The 21,708-nt window shown below is 34.7% G+C and overlaps 2 protein-coding genes across 3 annotated transcripts; both read right to left on the bottom strand.

Moving 5' to 3' along the window:
* Window positions 1-1,818: 1,818 nt before the first annotated feature.
* On the bottom strand, window positions 1,819-14,971 carry LOC118035122 (xanthine dehydrogenase 1). Of its 2 annotated transcripts, XM_035040613.2 has the most exons (14): window positions 14,630-14,971; window positions 13,674-13,773; window positions 13,449-13,557; window positions 11,320-12,819; window positions 10,278-10,520; window positions 9,644-9,958; window positions 8,546-8,785; window positions 7,253-7,537; window positions 6,923-7,144; window positions 5,073-5,234; window positions 4,198-4,332; window positions 3,018-3,254; window positions 2,640-2,813; window positions 1,819-2,313 (listed from the first exon to the last, which is right to left on the bottom strand). In XM_035040613.2, exons 1-14 carry the CDS (start codon window positions 14,766-14,768, stop codon window positions 2,071-2,073), a joined length of 4,104 nt encoding a protein of 1,367 aa, XP_034896504.1. In that variant the 5' UTR covers window positions 14,769-14,971; the 3' UTR covers window positions 1,819-2,070. The 2 variants fall into 2 exon arrangements, with proteins under 2 accessions (XP_034896504.1, XP_034896505.1); XM_035040614.2 differs by lacking the exon at window positions 14,630-14,971 and having other exon boundaries at window positions 13,678-13,779.
* A 1,470-nt stretch (window positions 14,972-16,441) lies between these two features.
* LOC118035123 (1-acyl-sn-glycerol-3-phosphate acyltransferase PLS1) lies at window positions 16,442-20,072 on the bottom strand. The gene is made up of 11 exons (XM_035040615.2): window positions 19,940-20,072; window positions 19,657-19,779; window positions 19,460-19,499; window positions 19,301-19,374; window positions 18,909-18,968; window positions 18,717-18,794; window positions 17,643-17,801; window positions 17,294-17,419; window positions 17,098-17,190; window positions 16,857-16,946; window positions 16,442-16,675 (listed from the first exon to the last, which is right to left on the bottom strand). The coding sequence occupies exons 1-11, from the start codon at window positions 20,021-20,023 to the stop codon at window positions 16,463-16,465; spliced, it is 1,140 nt and encodes a 379-aa protein (XP_034896506.1). The 5' UTR covers window positions 20,024-20,072; the 3' UTR covers window positions 16,442-16,462.
* Between the last annotated feature and the right edge of the window lie 1,636 nt (window positions 20,073-21,708).

Below are 21,708 nucleotides of genomic sequence, written 5' to 3'. Positions count from 1 at the left end.
TTCAAAGAATTCTCTCCATGACTAGAAGATCTAACATTTTTTCTTCATTAGCTTTTATCTGCTAATTTTGATGTTCATCAAAAATATTCTTTATTAGTCTCATTGTCTTTCATTTAGAGAAGCTCAATGCGACTTTGTGTAAACTATGTAACGTATAAAACAGCAGTTTCAGCATGCATGATCTTTCCAAAAATAGATAATTCTAACTTTGAAAATGTGATATTGGGCTTCTTAAAATTTGTTGCATATTCGTTCAAGAACTGAGAACATTTCAAACATTAATATACTCAAAGGAAGATTGAATTTGAATTTTCCAATATTCAAAATTATTTTTGCCATTAAATTTTAACTCTGAACAATCCACAAATTTTGTATTAGAACCCATCCTTCTGAAATGGCTAAAAAACTGCTGCTGTCTTTGTTAAAAAAAAAAAAAAAAAAAAACTGACGCTGTTTCGCCCTCCGCTTGTTTGCTAAAACAACTGTACTGAGGTACTGTTAGGGAGAAGCACTTCAACGTTGCTGGATCATGTTACTCCACGAGCAGAAAAGAACGACGTCTTGCGCTACAATTTCGTCTGCTCTGTTGAGAGTTTTGAGGTCTTATTCATTGCCATGGAATGAGAATTTTCGATTGCTCCTTCTGCTACTGCTGTGAATAAGACAGCTGCTCGAACTGAGCTGCTGCTGGGAGGACTGCTGCTGTGGCGCTGCTGCTATGAAGAAACTTGCTGCTGGTTCAATTTGTTTGCTGCTTCTGCCTTGATCTGCTTGAAGGCTTGCTTGTTCAACAAGGCTGGTGTGATTACAAATTAAAGCTGCTGTGTTTTCTCACATAATTAACCTAGGTTCTGATATGAATTGTTAGAAACAAAACACACAAATATTTGGATTAATCTCGCAATCTCTATTGATTAATCACTCTTAACACACCACCCTCTTTTATCAGCTCAAATTCTGAATGTGTTAGACCCTTTTATTTACAAGGAGATTTCGCCTCTAACTATCATAATGTAACTAGGAATATAATTATCTAATTAAACAAGTATTATAATAACTGGGATTTTATCTAACAGTTGGCCATGTTTGGCAAAATTGGCTACTCTTCAATTCGATCCCACAACTCGTAGATTCAATACTAATTTGGAGATGGAAATGCCTGCAAAGTTTCCAGTTTTTATAGCAGTGGCCTCAACTACTGCATATATATTTTTATTGTTGTTTAATGTTCCAACCTCTGACAAACCCCAAAACTATTCCCATGTTCTTGCTTTTTTGTCAACATCAGGAAAAAGAAAAGGAAAACGGGTTTCCATTAGGCTCGCTCCACATAACAGATATGAAACCTGATCCATGACAAGCAAGTATTTAACCGGTTTGATAATGAAAATATTCTCAAGATTTTACAGTCAAATTGCTGTTAGTATTTGATCATTCTATGAACGGTGGGATGAATTCTGCACCATCTTCCCTCTCTGTGGCTTCTACTTCACTACCATGCAAATTACAATCCCTATCAACAGACATTACATGGAGCTGCTGCGAACTTCCATCTTTCTTTTTTACTCAAAGGTCAGGGAATTTTCAGACTAAATACTTCTGATTCGCAACATTATGGACTTGTTGTAACATGATTTAACTTGTCCATGTGGTAGGTAACAAGGTGGGTAGAGAGAAGGAAAATAATCACCGTGCAGGCTCTGAATGGGTCGTATAAAATTTTAAGCCGGAATCACTTTCAAGATTTGGCCACAACAGAGGACTAATTCTACTGAAGGATTATAATAAAATTTCTCCAAAGTCGCAACTGGCTCATCGTAAAGGAAAGCAATCTTTTTTATTTTCTCTTCGTTTTTATTTTTCAATTACACAAGTAACAGTAATTTATGATTTAAGTTGAAGAAAACATGTCCTGGCATGTTTTACACATGGTTTCATGCTAACTGATATCACCTTTGTCCATGTCATATCTTGTATCAAGCAATGTGAGGAGATTTGCAGAAGAATGTACAAATTGGCATGATCATGGTATGCGAAAAGTGGAACGAAAAGTGTGGTTCACAAAAGCACTCAGACACTAAGCTTGGGACGGAAGTCGGAGCCTATGAATCGAGTGCTAAATTCATCCAAGCAAGCCATCCGGATACGTTCAGGTGTTGCTGGATTATCGAGAGGAAACCACTCATGATGCCCAACCTCTGCTCTTGCAGCTATAATAGCATCTTTGATGGCAAAAAAGACAGCTGAAGCCAGGAAAAATGGAGGCTCACCAACAGCTTTAGATGAGTGGATAGCCTTTACATTTGGATGTCCCTTAAACCAAAATGGAGAAATAAGTTAGAATGTATTTTTAAATTCAATCTTTAAATTAAGCTTCTCTATAACGGGAAACTTAGACTATCAAGTGAATGAGAAAACTAGAAGATCTGGAATGTGTATGGGCTGGATTTAATTCTAGCATTGCAACCATAATACCAGTAATAATCAGTAACCACTTTGACATCAAATGGAAATAACAGACATGATCCAATCTCTTATGAGATTTAGGAAAACAGAGATGATGAATGCCAGAAGCACCATAAAGGAACAAGGAAGTGATATCTGAACCATCTAGTAACAGAGGAATGGTGAAAATATACCTTGAGAAGTGAAACGCTGAATTTGAACGGGACATCATTCATGGAAGGAATCTTGTAACTTCCAGGCCCACTTGTATACAAACAGCCAGGAGGGATCCACTTATGTTCTGCATCTCCCCACTTAAGTTCTTCTATGGCCACCCATCCCAAACCTTGTACAAATGCTCCTTCAATCTAAATTCAATTGGAATGAATACAATAAATTTATAAGTGAACATATACATGATTACTGGCGTAAAAGGCAATAATTCAATGCCTCAATTCTCAGAGTTTTGTACAAGGACATTAAAAAATTGTTCAACATAAATTGTGAGGTGTATGTAGTTTATTATGGATGATGAAAATCCCAATTGAAAACAGAAGTGAAAGGAAAGGCACCTGTCCAACATCGATGGCTGGATTGATAGAGTAACCAAGATCCAGTATAATGTTTGCTGTCCTTGTGTGGAAATCTCCCGTCAACGTGTCAATTTCAACCTCAGCAAATGCAGCCCCGTAGGTGTGGTAATTAAATGGGTTTCCTTTACCAGTTGTCCAGTCAAAGCCAATGTCAGGTGTAATGTAGAATCCATGAGCTGAAAGGTCTATTCGCTGCATGTAGCAGGCTCCAGCCAGCTGTGGAAAATTGAAATACAAAATAAATTTCCTCATATTATACTGGTCACAATAATCAAGTAGCCTACATTGATTCATTCCATTAAGCTATTAATAGATCAAAGTAATCAGAATCTTGTTAAATACTACAAATATGCATCTACCATCTACTGATTGATTCAAAATTTCAGTCTATAGACTTATAAATAACTCCATGTTCCATACAATTCTGGCCTCAAAACATCGTTATTAGTTTTACCATTTGACTTTGTGAAACGTATTCTATGTTTTATTATACAATAGTTCCACATAAGGTAATATCGTTCCCTGCTGAGAATCAGGGCCTGGAATGACATGCATACTAGTTCTTCAAGAGCAGTAATGCTCTCGTTTATTTAATTGTATGCATGCACAACTACAAAGTTTTATGCTGAGGCAACAAGCCTTTTATGTGGCCATGCAATGGTATAGGCCTGAAGCAGAAGGATATCCCTTTTTTTAAAATAAAAAAAAAATGAGAAATATATTGTTGAAATGCACCCCATTAGCTTGGAACTGAAACAGGCCACACGATAAAGGGAGGGTACAACAGGTATAAAACTTTATGAGAAAATTCTGAAGACATGAAAAAATGAAATTTTAAAATCCAGTAATCAAATTCAAATCCAAGAAACAAAGTCATCAGTTCTGTTAAGTCCTTGCTGTGCTAGCTGATCAGTGAATCCATTTGCTTCACAAAGGTATAGACATGACACTAAAAAGTATGGAAATGAACTATGAAGGGATGTCTTGATGCAAAAAGGGAATGCACTTGAAGCACATAGAATACTGAAAAAAAATAAAATAAAATAAAATTGAGGGCACTAAGTAGGAAGATGCGACTTCAAATAGAGCATTGATGTCTTTACAGAAGGAGCACAAAGATGTATGTGGAGAAACCATAAAAGAAACATTAGTACATTACCTCAGCAAACGAGCTGAAATTATGTTTTAAAGCAACAGGCTCCATTCGTGCCTTTATTTGCTCGCATGCATCCAAAACTGCTGCTCCATACACATCAGAGCTTGCAGAAGCTGCTGTTGGTGATGTATTAGGCACCTGATTCGGTGACAAGCAAAACCACAAACAAATAGATAGAATAAGCATCGACTATCTGACCATTCAAATATTTATGGAAAGGATTTTATCACTTTATTGCTACTCTGAATCAGCATATAAGAATGAGAGCGTTCAATAAGAGCATTATTTACAAATCGCAAGTTATGTTTTCCAAACTTGGTGTAGAATGTCAGGCTCCAGTGTGATCAATCAGTAATTTTTCTGATCTAAAAAACTTTATGCATACTTCTGACCAAAAATGACAAGAACAAAGAAATAAAGCAAAATAAAAGCTGAAGAGTATTTATTGGGAAGCAGCAGGAAACATTTGACAGATATTTCTAAAACTAAAAGAGGGAAGATCCTATCCTCTCGCTACATTAAGCTGTAATAAAAGACTACTTAAAAATTGCAAGTTTTTTGGCACTACCTCTGGCTCTACCAGTATGTGTGAAATGAATTGACAAAGTAAGTTATTTCTGGTCTTGATGACACTTCTCATATGTCACACTCATTACATCTTGCATTACTCCATACTCCATGTGCAATTTAAGCCTCCCCACCCCCAACACACAGAACACAAAAGTAAAAAAAAAAAAATCACAGACACAAGGGCCATGCCCTATTGAACTCTTACTCTGCATGCCACAGTTAAATTCCATACAAGAGCATCCCACAGATAATTCTAAGGTCACTGAAACTAGAATAACATCAAGCCTCAGGTTGCAGTATCTCGATACCTTGTCAGTACTTGTCTCTGATATAAACACAGAACTTAAAGGAATATTGAAAGCAGAAGCAGCAACTTGAGCAACTTTTGTATGTAAACCTTGGCCCATCTCAACACCTCCATGTGTAACTAAAACAGTTCCATCTGTGTAGACATGGACAAGAGCACCTGCCTGCATATTTAAGAAGACGGTTAGACAATCAGGGTCCTGCAAAGTTACTTAAAAAATACACTACATGAGTCTGAACTAACATGGACAATGGACAAGTCAGGAAAAACTTAACCATTCTGTTAGATGATCCAGTTGCTGTGTTGGACTGCATTTAGAGATAGGTTCTGTACCTATCATTTGACCATTTATGATAGTACTAGATAGTTGCATATTCTGTTAGTTGGTCAAGGGTCCGAGGCTACAAGAGTTCAATGAGCTGAGTGATGCATGACAGTCATGAATTTCATGAGTCATGTTAGGTTTGTGGAAATTGTAAAGAAAATTTTCTAATCACACTAGTATGTGCCAGATTGCTAAGATGAGACAAAATGTTCAATGAAAATGAACATTTTGCAAGTTTAACATCTGATCTATGGTTCTATCATCTACATAAGAGAAACAAAACAAAAGATATAGATGATAATTTTAAATAGATTATAACTGCTAAACGACCAGGTATCAAAAGATTTCAATTATTGAAGTCAGGTGCAATATATATTTAGCATTGATCTCCTTCAAATATGAACTGATGGGGCAGAATTTTCACACAAAAAAATGAAATGATCATCACTTGGGCTGTGCCCAAGTGACCAGCCTGGTCTCTCTCTATCTCTTTTTTCTCTCACTACTCTCTTCTCTTTTTCTCTCTCTCTCCTCTCTTTTTTTTTCTTGCCAAACCAGGCTGTCTGGCTCCCACCTTTGGATTTTTGTTCTCCAACAATTTCTCTGTGCAGCACTCATGCACACACAATTTTTATGCGCTCACAAAATTTTCTATCTACTCAGGTCAGCGTTTACACCAATTGCTACAACAGGCCCATAACAGTTAGCCATCATCTCCACCAATGGCACAACAACCATGATATGGCACAACAACTAATAAGCCACCATGCTAGCCAATAGATTATCAGCTTCACAACTAATGTCCAGCACCAATTTTTTCACCAACGATACATCTACTTCTTTATAAAAAAAAATCAAAGACTGGGTATATAAATACACTCAGTCACCATGGAAAAACCAGATTTCATCCTGGCCACAGAGACATGCAGAGACACACAAAGCCACACACCATGCATAGGCTACACCCAGATACGCAAACTCTAGACCTTTGTTTTTTCTTCCTCTGCATTATTTTATCCTCTTATGCTTACTAGCTTAAGTAGTGGAGGGTTCCTATCCAGGAACAACCCAGCCCAGGACCAGCCATGGAAAGCCCATTTTCCGTCTGAAGTTTTTCAAGACTTCATCATTAACTTTATCCTAATTTGAATTTCAGTTTGGAACATAAAAAACTGATATTTTGGATAGTCAACGTAGTTTAATGCAAGAAATATTACTATATAGCATGTTAAGCAACAACATAGAATCATAATCTATTAAAGAATCTGCTGCTCAACCTATCAAAGCCTACTGTTATGTAATACTGCATTGCTATTGATGACCCATGCATTGCTATTGATGACCCACAGAAATAAATGGGGTAGGATGAGTTTGATCTGACAAGCAAATTTGAAATCAATAGGAACAATATACAAAAAGGTAGAAAGAAAGATTATCTTAGTTTTGGAAGATTTACAGGGCTGACAAAAGAGAAACATATATATCCTGTGCATAATCAACTTCAATAATATAATTTCAGCCAATACCTGGTTCATGAACTTTGTTGTAAACGAAATGCCGAATTTTGTAGGAACCATCGCAACACCACGTTTTTTCCACCGATTCTGAAGATTAAATTGCTTAACATCTTCACGAGCCCTCAAAAGGTCAGAAGATAACTTCAATTCATTCCAGAGCGGACCGAGTGTACAGTGTTGAAGTTGTTGGCTGTAATGTAATATTGATCCTTCACCTTGAAAGTTAATTTCCTGGAGATTCAATTATTAAAAAAGAAAACAAAACATGAAAACCTGTGAGGACAGTTGTTATAAACCACAGGTAAAACGATGAAAAATCAACAAGATTGCATATCATACTCTTATCTCTTCTGGGCTTTTGTTAAGCTCCACGGCAATCTTTTGAATCCAATTCTCAGTTATAAGCATACCTTGAGGACCTCCAAATCCTCGGAAAGCAGTGTGACTGGGAAAATTAGTGAAGCAAACCCTTCCTAGTATCCTGATATTTGGTATCTCATACACATTGTCAGAATGGAACATTGCACGTTCAAGGACAGAAAGAGACAGGTCTAATGAATTTCCAGCATTATTGTAGATTTCAAGATCCAGAGCAAGCAATCTTCCTTCCTTTGTAAAGCCAACCTGAATGAAGTATTTACTCCATCAGTTCTTTTGTTCTGTTAAACTTCACTCCACAAAAACAACGAGAAATATAAAATCACTTCAGTAAAATGAAAAGCAAATGATATTAATGAGGTCAAGATGCACAGGGAGTAAGATCTTTTTTCATCCTCCTCTCCTAGTTTTTTCTTTGAAACAAAGGGTAGTACAGTACCCTTCTAACTATTCATATTGTCCTGGTCCCTTTCATTTTCTCGTCTTTCATTCCTATTTTATACTTTCTAAATCAAGAGTAAAATTATGTCAAGGGAAGACAAAATCATTATAAATATGTTATCTACTACACAACATACAAGAACCTTGGAAAACTCTTCTGTCTTCGTGTAACAACTCTATATTTAGATCAGAGAAACCCATCATCAACAGCAACAGCAACAACTAAGCTCCCAAACTAGTTGGGATCAGCTATGCAGATCCTTCAAGCCCATCCCTCTTGATCATAAATAGGGAATCTAAATGTTGGAACAGGAAATAAAGAAATTATTTTTGTCATTATGCATTCAAGCTTCCATCTTGCAGTTTTGTGTATCTGTTGATAAATATCTCACAAACAAACACATGCATCAATGTCAGTTTGGGAATCAGCTGTGAAAGGCCATCTTTTAGACTTTTTCCAAGAGAGAGATTGCCCATTCAAATGGGGTTTAAGTGATTCTCTAGCAAAGTGGGGATCCAGGCTAACGGACACATGCTTAGCTGTGTTAGTTTGGATAGATTTCAATGGAGATGCCACAAAAGGAAAACTGGTAATTCAGAAAACACAAAGTTAGATGGGGAATGATAAAAACCCAAATTTCCTTGTAATGATATGCAATATCATAATGCAGAAACCACCACCTAGGAAATCAAGCAACTTTTAGAGTAAAGTTTAAACGCAGCTTATCTGGATATCTACATAAACATAATATGGAAACCACCTATGACATATAAGAATGCACACCATTATCCAGTTTGACTGGCAAACAATACCTTGTACTTTCCAAGAAAAGCGTGGCGCTGTCCAGTTATCATCATGTCTACATCTCTGTCTAATGTGAGTTTCACTGGCCGATTCAATAGATATGATGGGACAGAAGCAGCAGCAGCAATGAAAGCTGATCTAGTCTCCTTTCCACCAAATCCACCACCAATTCGTTTGGTTTTACAAACTACTTTTGACATTGGAAGACCAAGGACCTGAGCCACATACTTCTGGTGCTTCTGAGGGGCCTGCACACAGCAGATGACACCATGACATTATGAAAAGAGTGAAGCAGATAGGCAATAATTTTGGGTTATACTGTCATCTGAATGGGTCAGTAACTATCAACATACTTCTGAGTCAAGCAGTTAGCCACTTAGTTCTGCTAGAACTTTGCTATTGGTGAAGTTTGCAAACAAATATGTCCGAACATGTAAATTGCACGTTATGAATTCACATAGTACATTGAACTACTCATTGTTTCAAAAGGGGAAAAAATGCATCCACTGGGAAACTCTACACAAGCATGCCTATAAAACAGCAAGTTACAAGAAGAATAAGAGTGATTACAAAAACAAAGCACACCAAAAAACCAATTGTTCTGAGCAAAATGACAGCACTTGGAAAAATGAAGTTGTGCACGTGTTTTTTACACATTGCACTGCCATTTTTCTCTGCAAAATGGAAATTGTATTTATCATTTTCTTGTCATAACATATGGTAAAACTAACACATGTTGAGATTCACATGTTCTGATGAAGGATTCGTTTTAATGAATATCATGAACCTCATTTTTATCACCCTACAAGATCTTAAAAAACTGTACAGTGTCAATGCTAACAACCTTGATAAACGTAAATAATACAATTAGAAACAGAACGATAATGATAACAAGCTAAAATTATTCAATCTAAGAGCCTCATGTTTTACAATCCTACAAGATCTTAAGGTTCTGTTCCTATAGTCTCTGCCAAAAATCCCAAAGCTAACAACCTTGGTAGATGTTAATACATAATTCGTATATTGGTGGTTTTAACTTCAGACCAATGGCTTAGTGATTTGAACTGCAGTTAATAAATTAACAACTCTTAACGGAGTTAACTTACTTGGGTAGAGGAAATCATATGAACTTCATTGCCACAATCCATAGTCCAAACCAAACTGCTCTGTGTTTCCAAGTAAAAATGTTCCTGCCCGCCCACATGAACTTCCCCATGGATGATCTTGTCACATTGACCTGATTGAAAACAAATATCCACATCACCCTTTTTCAAACACCTCTCTGAGTTGGGATGAAAACTTTTAGCATCAACTGCTTCCTGTATTGACAATATTGCTGGGAGTTCTTCATATTCAACAACAACTTTTGCTGCAGCTAGTTTTGCATTTTCATGTGTATCAGCAACAACTACTCCTATAACCTGTAGAACACACATGCATGATTGTGTGGAGTACAAAGGAAGTACAAAAGCATTCCAAGAACTCAATGTGTTGATGTATCATTTGACATTATAATAGGACAAGTCAATTTTTATGCAGGCATGATATAATCTCCTGGATATCCAAACTTTTACCATAACAAAATTGAACATGACTAGTGACTAAGAGATTATAAATTCAAAGCCTGAGAGCTAAACTTCATGTAAAATACAGAGGTTTTGTTGTCCACAAATTTCCATTCTTGACACACTATTTTCAGTCCACAAACTTTTTGATTTATGATATAAAATAATTTCTTACCTGTCCTACACAAGTCACATACTGTGTAGCAAATAGCTCCTCATCATGAATCACTGCTCCAATTTGATTATCACCAGGCACATCTTTGGCTAAAAATATTCCTGCAATGCCAGGTAAAGACTTGGCTTCTGAATCGTCTATAGAAAGAATCTTTGCATGAGGTTTTCTGCTTAATACTAAAGCAGCATGCAGACCATGGGAAGGCATTGGTGCGTCATCAGTATATTCTGCCTCTCCTGTGACCTAGAGAAAGTCATACATCAAAAAGATCATCATGGTAACCTTTTCTAAGAAAAAAACTAAGAATGCGCCATAAGATATGATAATACTAAATCAACATAAGTCAACAATTTATATTAATTATGAGTCACAAGAAGCCAACAATATGAAAGACATAACTCAGTCAGATACTACAGATCCCCAGTGCTCAATAGATTGCAAGGCTCTACAACATTAAAAACTCAATCCAATATAAATGTGAGAAGTAGAAAATATTTAACAGCAGAGTGTCATATGAGATAAATTAATAACCATAAAAATAAAGATTAGCTGTTCGATTTTTAAGCAGATCTTGGTTTCCAACTTTCCATGATTTCTAGCCAGATTAGAAAATAGAAAAAGAATGTGGGCATAATTAAAAAAATTCACTGATTCCAAGTTTGCACAAAAATATGTCATATTTGGAACCAGGGACCTTTTCAAAGCCTTCAGGACAACAATTTAATACTATGACAAGTAAAACACCTCCAGCAGAAGAATGGTAGGCTTTATTTCATTGGTGCTTCAGAATATTACAAAACCATTTTTCTTTCTTTCTTTTTTTTCTTTTACTAAAAGTATGGCCTAAACCATCACATGAGCATCTGTTGACTTTTCAAGTAACAAACACATTGATTAGAATTCTTTTAAAAATTTGATTCGGTTTTAGTACAATTTTCTTCTTCATCGGTACATTTCAGCAGGCACTTAGAAAAGAATGCACCAACATCTACTGTATCAGTAAAAGATGCAATTATATTGTCGACATCCGTGCTATTGTTACCTGAAGTCTTGACGAGAGATGAATCTCAGGAGAGCCCACAGATGTACCATGTTTTCTAATTTCATAATCCTGACTTCCCATGATTGATGGCCGCTGGAATGGTTGTGCAGCCGACAGATAAGATAATGGTATACCAGTGGATTTTTTCACGCTAATTTGTTGTGAAACCCACAGGAAAAATTTGAAGAAGAAGCTAAGAGTTAAAGATTTTCTGAATTCCACCATTCCACCAGGAGCATCTTCCTTGAGAAAAATGTCTATTTCTAAGAATTTCAAAGCACCCTGCAAGAGCTCCTGATCCCAATTCTTCCCAATGATGAATTCTTTGGTTTTTACTGCAGACAAAGATAAGGGAGCTACCCCACCATAAACAATCAATGCATCTGAAACAACTAAATCTTCACCTTTTTCTTCAAGAAAGACACGCATTCCAGCATTCACAATTGCAATATCATCATCCCTTCGGTGAGCCTGCTTAAATTCTTTTACATACTCAAGAGGCCTAGTCCATGGTAAGAATATTGACACTAAAATTTCACCACTTGCAAGATCCACCTTTCGATAACCCAGAAAGAAATTCTCAGCCATGATTGTTCTAATGTTTCCTTTGCAATCAATGATTTGAAATTTTGCTCCTGCAGCCATCCAGAGAGGGTTCAAATCTGATATTGGACTGGCTGTACAAATGTTCCCTCCAATGCATGCAACATTTTTTATCTGTGTCCCGGCAAACCATTTTATTTGTTCAATAAAGGCCTTACATGATGATGTCTCATGGGCAGCACGCTCATTTACGACCTTTCTAAACATTTGCAGGAGTTCTGTGAGTCTTACTGCAGCGCCTATCTCTAAACCATCATCCTTGACATTCAAGATGTTGAGTTCTGGTACGTGAGCAACAGATATCAAAACCTTATACTGGATTCTCTTCAACCTCATCTCTATTCCAACCTCAGTATTACCCATCACCAGCTTTGCATCTGGGTATTTTGCTTTTAACTCCAGCAAATGCTGAATTTTTAATGGCCGAAACCACTTAAGCCCACCAAATCCATTCAAATTTAAGGGAGTTAATTTCCTCAGCAACAACTCGGGAGGAAAAATAAGCTCTTTGTCTGTATATGTGCTCCCATCTACCTCACTATAAGAGACAGGCTCATACTTATTTCCGGCAGTACTTTGTTTGCAGGTTCCTGCACCATTTAAACCTTTTGATTTACACGAACAGGGTTTACCAGTTGACGGGCACAAAAATTCACCACTCTGAAGACTTGATGAAGATGTATTGGTGTAAAATGCATCATCAGTTTTGGCAAAAACTTGAAATGCATCAATAATTGGTCTGTAACCAGTGCAACGACACAAATTTCCAGCAAGGCATTCTTCAATTTGCTCTTCAGTTGGTGGTACTTCACTTGACCTCAGCAGTGCATACATTGACATAATAAATCCAGGAGTACAAAATCCACATTGTGAGCCATGAGAGCGAGCTAAAGATTCCTGCAGAGTGTTACAGAAATGCAGACACAGTGAAGAACCTCATCAAGCATGATTTGGTGACGTAGAAGACTACTAAAACAAGATAGAAAAGCTTATTGGGTCTAACATTAATAAGATTTAGTTTTCAAATTTACATATATCTGATGTAATTGTGTGACTAAGGCAATTATGTGACCTTCATTAAGTTCTTTTTCGACTAAGAAAAACATGCCATAAAGTCCTGGACAGTTTATCAAGGAGGAAAAGTCTCTTGTAGATCAAGGAACTCTGACTTTCTCTTGAGCCATTCATGCAAAGTATGACACTCTTCGATGGAGTGGCCTGCGTCTCGGTGAACTGGACATACTACATTCAATTTCAATTTATTTTCATCGTTTGCATGACAAGTAACTTACAGTAATGATGCACTTATAAGATCCATTACATGAGAACATGCATTTGCTAGTAATGAAAAACAAGCAGTATGCTCTTAAGACCTCTAAGCTTAAAACTTAACATACTGTGGGCGAGAGTAAACTCAAGCCATTAAATTATCCAAAATATTTGTGGCAACAGTCATAATAAGCAGTATCAACACAAAAAAAGGAGCGCATGATAAAAGTATAACATTTGAAAATCAACATTCTTACTTGAATTGGGTGCAAGCCAATTTTTCTGTTCCCAACTCCCTCCACAGTTATTATATGCATCCCTTCTACAGAATACAAAGGAGCCAAGCACGCATTGACTGCATAATGCCTGGAAATAGGTATCAGGGTAATGTTATTAAGTTGATACTAAAGACAGAGGAATGCACCAAAAATTAGACAAAACTGAGTGAAAGAGATAGAGAGTGTAGCAGTGCGAGAACTGACACACATTTCTTCGACACTTTATTATAATGAGAAACCATGACAGTGCAGGCCCCACAACCACCTTCACCGCACCCTAGCTTTGTCCCCGTCAAGCCAATGTCTGTTACCCCAATAAAAAAAAAAAAGAAAAAAAAAAAGGGAAAGAGGATTAAAATCAGATACGTCATAGAAACAAACATCAGCTAAATCATAGATCTTTTAAACTGTGCCCAAGCACAAACTTGTATTGTTGATTATTTCATGCATCACAAGCACCACAACACAGAGCTTAATAGCTGGGAAAAGGCAAGAAAAGTCTAAGAACACAGGTATTAAGGCAATCCTACTTTCTAGTCAGTGAATCTAAATTAGATCCATATGATAGTTCCATTGCTCTTTTTCCCTCAACATTTTGTGGGAAACAAAACACTACTTGATCAATTGATCCGTTGACCAAGCTTAAGCACACACTAAGTTACCTTCTCTGCTATTTTCTTAGAAATCAACAAACATTTGTTGCAGACCCAGTTCAGGTCACAAGCAAGAAAGAGCAATTAAACTACCGATTCACATAACAAAGATTCAAAGTTTATATTCCCTTCGTTTCTTCTCCTAAACGAACCAAATTCAACAGGCTTCTCCAATCGGATTCAAATCACAGACAAGATGAACAGTTTAAAAAAGTTCATTCTTTTACAATGATACTCCATAAACCAAACTCTGATTGATCGGTAAATTGATTATTGATTGATTGAGCCCAACACACATGATAAGTAAGAAACCAAGCTCAGATTAGAAAGTTTCTCCTTTTATCATTACCGTGTTTCCTTCTCCCTCTCTTTTCGTTTTTTGTTTTTCAAAAACTAAGACTGGCCCAGATAATAATTTCACTTAGTTCAGCTGAATTAACACTCAAACTTTCCTATACTTTCTGAGACACCAAACAATAACAAAGCTTGTTAAGATCGTCACATTACCTCTAAGATATTCAAGAAGAGTCAAGTGGGCCAATCCATCAGACAACACTCGTCTAACTCCATTAACATACAAAATCGCATCCTTTGATGATTCCCCTCCAATCGGTTCCATTTCTTCTTTGTTTTTCAAAGAACCCATTTCAATATCTTTTTAAATCGCTAGCACTTACAATTTCAAGTTAGAAGAAGAGCAACAATTAGAGATAGCATATCTGGTCTTAATGTATATTATATTGTTTGATGGATTCCTAGTCATTTGTCAGTTTTCAGGAGGAAAGGGGGTACAAAAATCAAACAGATGACGTTGTTAATGACGGTTCCAAGATAACTAGCTAACTGGAAACATCTGTCGAGGCAGATACGTTGGAACATGATTTTTCTTTCTTTCTTTAGAAAATATCTTTTTATATTTTCCAAATTGCTTTCACAAAAATATTATCATTATCAATTTTATATATATATATATATAAGTCACTAAGCACCTGTTGTTGTCAGCTCATAACCACTGTGCTTTTTTTTTTTTTTTTTTTTTATCCTTTTTCTTTTTTTTTAATCCTTAGCTGTATTATAAAAAAATATGATTGACGGTATTTTTAAAGTTAAAAAATATATTAAAAAATATTTTTTTTTAATTTTTTAAATTCATTTAAAAAACATCAAATTCAATATTTGTGGCCAAGCAGATAACTTAAAAAAAAAAAAAAACATTTTGAATATCGGATAGGTACTCCTCTTTATCACTTGGGAGATAGCCGACGTCCCCTTGGTAAATCAAAACTCAATCTTGTTATTTTGCAACTTGTTGGTCTAACATGTTGTGCATATATATAACTGATTAAAGTTAGTTTATTTTTGTATTTTAAAAATAATTTCAAAAGCATTTAAATTTTTTTAATTTTTTTCACTTTAAATTAATGTTGGCCACTCTAACTTTCTCAAAATGATATATATATTTAATGAGAAAAGCCCCCCCCCCCCTCTTATTTTCTCAAAATGTTGGCCACCCTAACTTGTTGGTGTTGATTTACATCTACCGGTAGTATTAGTGTTGATTATTGAATTAATTTTTTTTTTTATAAAACTTCAATACATAAAATAAGCTAGCTTACCCATTTTTTAAATTAATTTATTTTTTAGGTTGATTTTTTTAAAATTATTAAAATCAATTTATTCTATATAGATTTCATAATTAAGTAATGAATAATTATGTTTTGATATATCAAAATTCACTTGAAATGTTATAAAGGCAGTATTATCTTAAAAAGATTGAAGATTGTATTAATTTTATTTTTAAAAAACTGAAAGATATGAGTGCATACAAAATTAAATAGGTGTGAAAATAAAAAGTTCCACAAAGAAATATTTATGTTGATATTTAAGTTTGAAATAATTTGGGGGATGAGAACTCCTAATACATGGTGTATAGCTTTATCATTGATAATTTTTCTTCCTGAATTATCTCAATTTTAAAAAATTAAAATTTTAAATCAGATTCTAATACATAATTTCTCTTTTATGAAAAAAATCAAATCAATCATAACAATCCAAGTAAACATTGAATTGAGACTCCTGTCCTTAATTATTTCTTTTATCTCATTTAAGTCCTCGCGACTCATCGATATAAGATATATGGGGCCTTACAATAAAAATATATATTATTTTATTAATTACTAGTGAACCTGAAAAAGTTTCAAATTATTCTAACAAGAGACTGAAGAAATTCACAATGAGACATATGCCCATGAGGCCATTACATTTCAAAATCCCCATAAAAATATAAGTTCAGTACTGCATGCAAGTGTTTACTATATATATATATATATGTCATATGTCTTAATGAAGCTTGACTGCTTGGCCGTCGACGGTTGCCTGTACTTTTCCCTGCTCCGGCAATTTTGTATACTCGATGAAAGTATACATTAGGATTGCATCAAAGGCCACTGCAAATGCTAACGAGGAGATTCCTTTCCAATTTGACAGAAGTGAAAACCTTTGAATCAACATGATTGCTCCGATGGAAAAGATGCAAGAAAGAAAGATGGCAACCTGTTTTTTTTTTTTTTTTTTTGCCCCGCAGAGAACAAGAAAAACAAAAATCAATGAAGAAAAAGAAAAGAAAAAGAAAAGGCAATTGATCAACTTGAGATTGCACAATATTCATTTAAACTAATTAAGAAGATTAACAAGAGTAGCGAAATTCTTCTTATATTTTTAGGTGATGACTTACAATCAATGACTTCTTTGGTGGAATTCGAAAATCTCTAATTTCTTTTCCTTCAAACGTGTCATTGGCTCGAAACTCTTCCAACATTGCATCCTGGAATATGATGAGATTTCTGGTAAGATTTCTCTTGGAACATTTCATCACCTTTTTTGGTCTCTAGCATCAATCGCATGCATGCTCTGCTTAAACTACATATATATGGAGGTGCAAATTAAGAACGAAGCTGAGCCAAAAGCAATGATACCTTGACCACAAATCTATCTTTACACCATTGAGCAACGCCTTCATCTGATTCCGGCAATCCCTTCGTTGCGTAGCGTTTTATGTGGAAGTGCACCTGAAATTAGGTCATCTACACATATATCAGCTAAAAAAGTACCTTAGAAGGATGACCGTGCTTCAGTTCCTAGAATCACCAAATTTGAACAGTCATAACTTACAACAGAAGGTTGCCTCTTTAAGAATCTCTTCACAGAAGGGATTGGATGACCTTTTGGCACAGCAACAGTAACATCATAAACTGCTGAAACGAATGGGCGCATGTACTGTACAGCCGAAACAAAGCCCTAAGTGCAAAACATGGAGTCACAGGTTACAGGGAGAGTTCTGTTGACGGTGTGATCACGTAAATTGGAACCGGAGCAGTTTTTTTTTCTTGGATAAGTAGCATGAATTTGTTTTTCTTATCAAATGTAAAACCGAAAAGGGTTCCATATAATTAACGGATAATGGATCTTCCTCTTGATTATTCCACTTAACAAGAGGATGGTACAGTATCTACGTGGTTACCTTGGTGCGAGGAATCAGAACGTTCTTAGGAGCTGGCAATCCTTTTGAAACGGCAAATTCTTGAGCTGCTAGAAGTTTGCCTGGGGTCATGCGAGTCCCTTCCACGAAGATAGTCAACCAAAAAGAACCAGGGAAATCCTTCAGCTCTTGAAAACTTGACTGCAAGGAATCACTCCAGCAGAACATTAATCCAAATGTAACAAGCTGTTATGTAGCTAGATGTGACTTTAATCCTTTTTTTTTTATAGACACGTTCTGAATCTTAAATCCCAGGATGGATATTGACACTCACACACACTCTTGTTTCGGTCTTGTTTTTTAAATTATTTTTTACTAAAAAATATATAAAATTAATGCTTTTCTTTTTCCAGCTTAAGAAATTGTGATGGCAAAAAAAAATATATTTATTCCTCAATTTTCTTGTAAAATATGTTTTAATCACACATCTTGGGCTATAACTGCTTAAAGAGTTACCAACGACTAAATTGTGATGATGAGAGTTTTAAAATTAAAATTTATGAGTTTCAAATGCTTTTTTATACTATATACCAATAATAAATTAGGTCACGGTCGCATTTGTTATTTAAGAACATACTAAGAATGCTATTTTAGAGCTTTTCTTCATTTTTTTAATACTTAATATAGATTTTTCAGTAAATAACGGACATTAAAATATTAATCAGTGACCCTCGAACCAGGGGTTGAGCCAAAATATAAAATTAAAAAGGGCCAGAATTTCAGTTATTTTATTATTTTAGCTAAAATCATATAGATTATTAAGGAAGAGGCTGAAAAAATAATTTTCTTGCAGAGCCCCTGCCCTTGACGTCAAATCATAAATGAGCTGTGGGCAAATTTAATTGACTTCTTAATTAATTGGACTTTAAAATATATATGAATACAATTTTTCAATCTAGCATATAAATTTTTCAGGATTTCATATACATTCAAGTTTTAATCTATAGGTTTTAATAATTTCTATTTTGAAGTGTGGGGTTTCAAAACTATATAAGTTCTGTATTTGCGGTTAACGATGGATATATTAGCGAATTTCAGTGCATATAATTAATATACCTTCAATTTGCCTTCATCTTTGGCCCAATTTCTATCCAAGAAAACGGCTCCATTAAACCAATTTGCCCATCCATAAATCTGCAGAAACAATTCAAAGCTGAATTACCCCTCATTTTTCAAAACGATCCTCATCATATATAGAGGATGAATCAAGCAGAGATAAGTGAAAGTATTTAAATATTTACAACTTACGGGAAGGTATTTTGAAGATTTCTTCATGACCATTCGAGCACCGCGGAGACAGTTAAAGCGCTGGAGGTTCAGCAGGCAATGAGTTTTCTTTAATAATTAAGAGCATAATAAATAACTGTTTATTTATTTATTTATTATCATCATCACATATAAGTAAGATTTGTTTAGCTGCACAAGGCTTAGCGGTTCTAGCAAGGATTTTCTTGTCTCTGCATCCTCAATTTAAGTTTTAGTGTGCATGTCTGTCATCCCTGTGATGTTTTATCTATTTATTGGGCTTGCAGGATGTTCAATGAGTTCAGAAATTAGTTATGGTGTGCATAAGCTGATCCGGACATTCGGGGTTATAAAAAAAAAAAAAAAATTTGTTTAGCTAGCTAGCTGAACATTACCTCGGCTAAAACCCACATCATGAGGACATCAGCATCGCAGATGTGATTAGGCATTACAAGCGCATTCTCTTTGCCTGGAAAAACCCTCAAGCAATCATCATAAATACTCCTCAAGGATTACTAGCTTCGACAATTATTTTGAAGTGATCAAAGCCTTACCGATCGACTCATAAGTTTCTAAATCCGTATGGAGGTGAACCTGCAGAAATTATTTTTAATCCAATTAGATTTTTTTTTTTTTTTATCATGTCCCGTATATTTTACTTTGATTATTAGTTTTATAACCTTTTCCATATAATATTTATATTAAAAAAAATGGCAAGATGATGAAGGAGAATGTTGGGGGTGATTAACACCTCAAGACCTGCCAACCAGTTCACCAAAAATATCATCACCAAGAAAAATATTTCGGTCACCGCCCCAACGATCCTTCTGTATGTGTTTTTTGAGAGAGGCCATATAATGAGGAAGCAAGCTGCCTGCAAAATTAGCATGGTGATTATATAATTTATAACATTAATGGACGTAGGATTTATAATTTATAAAACATCTTGAAATTATATTTATCAAAAGAAAGAAGGAGCAGCAAGCATATAATAAAATCACAAAGCAAGTAGCTCTAGGGTTGCCGGCCATTACTTGGATGATATTAATGAGAATGCCTGTGAGACTGAATATCATGCCAAAAGGCAAAGACAGAACTACAGCAGCAAGTTTTTCCATGCCCTAATATACTTTTGGAATGTTTGCCCAGAAAGCGAGCTTCTTCTTTAAATATTATGTTGGGATCGAGAGAATGGGGGCGGTATATATATATATATATATATATATATATATATATATATATATATATATATATATAGAGAGAGAGAGAGAGAGAGAGAGAGAGAGAGAGAGGATGAAGGTGAAGTTAGGCAGGTAGGCATCGATCACTTGAATGTTGAAGATAAGAAGTTAATATGGACATCTAATTAATTACTGCTTTGGTAGGTAACATACTATATTTTTATTGGTTAAAACAAGTTATTCTCCAACAAAATATATGAATTAATCATCCCAATCCAAAGATTATCACAATAATTATTTTTAATTAGAGAGCTTAGGACTGTTTAATAGTCTAATACCATATTAAAAATTTGATCAGATCATTTTCTTTTCTTTTTTTGGCATTAATCTTTTTATTTGGTTTTTAAAAAAATTGTAAACTTCTTTCGTTGTTAGCTTTTTTTTTCTTTTTCTTTTTTTTAAATATTCTTAGTTTCAATAAGATATCTAGAATTTTTGGACTTGAAAATCAAGTGCTCGACCTGACCTTGGAGTGTAATATACCTAACCCTAGGTGCTTCAGATCTGGTCTTAACCCGAATTCTAGATCTCAATATGAATGTACAATACCATCCACATCTATTAAATACCACCAAAACATATAATGATTCTGTTAAGAAGTAATATTATTTGGTTTTAAAAATTTTTAAAAACTTGTTGTATATTTTATTTTTTCAAAAAACAAAAAATGAAAACAAAAATAGAAAATGAAAACTATGTCAAACAACTCCTAAACTATTGAACGAATAAGATTTTAATAATGATTCTATATCAGCTCAAAAAAAAAAAAAATTATTCTTTCAAACTTTGACTTAAGAGAAATGAAGTATCCATTTTATAATTTAAAATGCAAATTCTTTATAAAAATAATATAAATTATATTTTGATATCTTATTTAATAATTTAAGTTTTTGAATTGAGATAATATTTTTTTACAAGAACCAATATAATATCTAGAGCAAGAAATTAAATTGCTACTTTTGTTTTGTTTTTTTTTTCAAGAAAAAAAAAATTCATTATCACTATTTACACTCCATATCTTTAATTAAGAAAAAAGAAATTTATTGATAATATCTATTCATTCTTATTTTTTTTTAAATCATTTAATAAAAATGATTCAAAAAAATTGCTATTCATTTTATATATTGCTAATTTCTTTTCACCTCCCATACATATAATTGAAAAAAAACTCTTCAAAATAAATAAGTTTTTATAAAGAATATTATATGCTTGTGCTGCCACTATCATCCTAAAAGTCAACTTTCCTTAGGTTCGTCTCTCTCCTTCTACCTAAGGACCATCCTTCTATCATATTAGCGAGAAGGTGATGGTGATACTGGTTAATACTACCGGGGACCGTTTAACCGGAACTAACACTATATATGATCACAGTCATAAATATATGCACCCACACACTATGCGGTTAATTATACAATACCTAACGATACTGTTTCTGAAAGCTAGCTTTCCATATATTTGGAAAACTACAGAGACGACAGGTGGATTCTGTGTGGGGAAAAGTGTCAGCAAAAGCATAAATTATATCATCTTGGCCAGCATGAACACAGCTTCCCTTTCAAGAC

Source organism: Populus alba, chromosome 9 (assembly GCF_005239225.2).
Source record: "Populus alba chromosome 9, ASM523922v2, whole genome shotgun sequence".
Classification (NCBI taxonomy): Eukaryota; Viridiplantae; Streptophyta; class Magnoliopsida; order Malpighiales; family Salicaceae; genus Populus; species Populus alba.
This window is presented reverse-complemented; position numbering and strand designations above follow the sequence as displayed.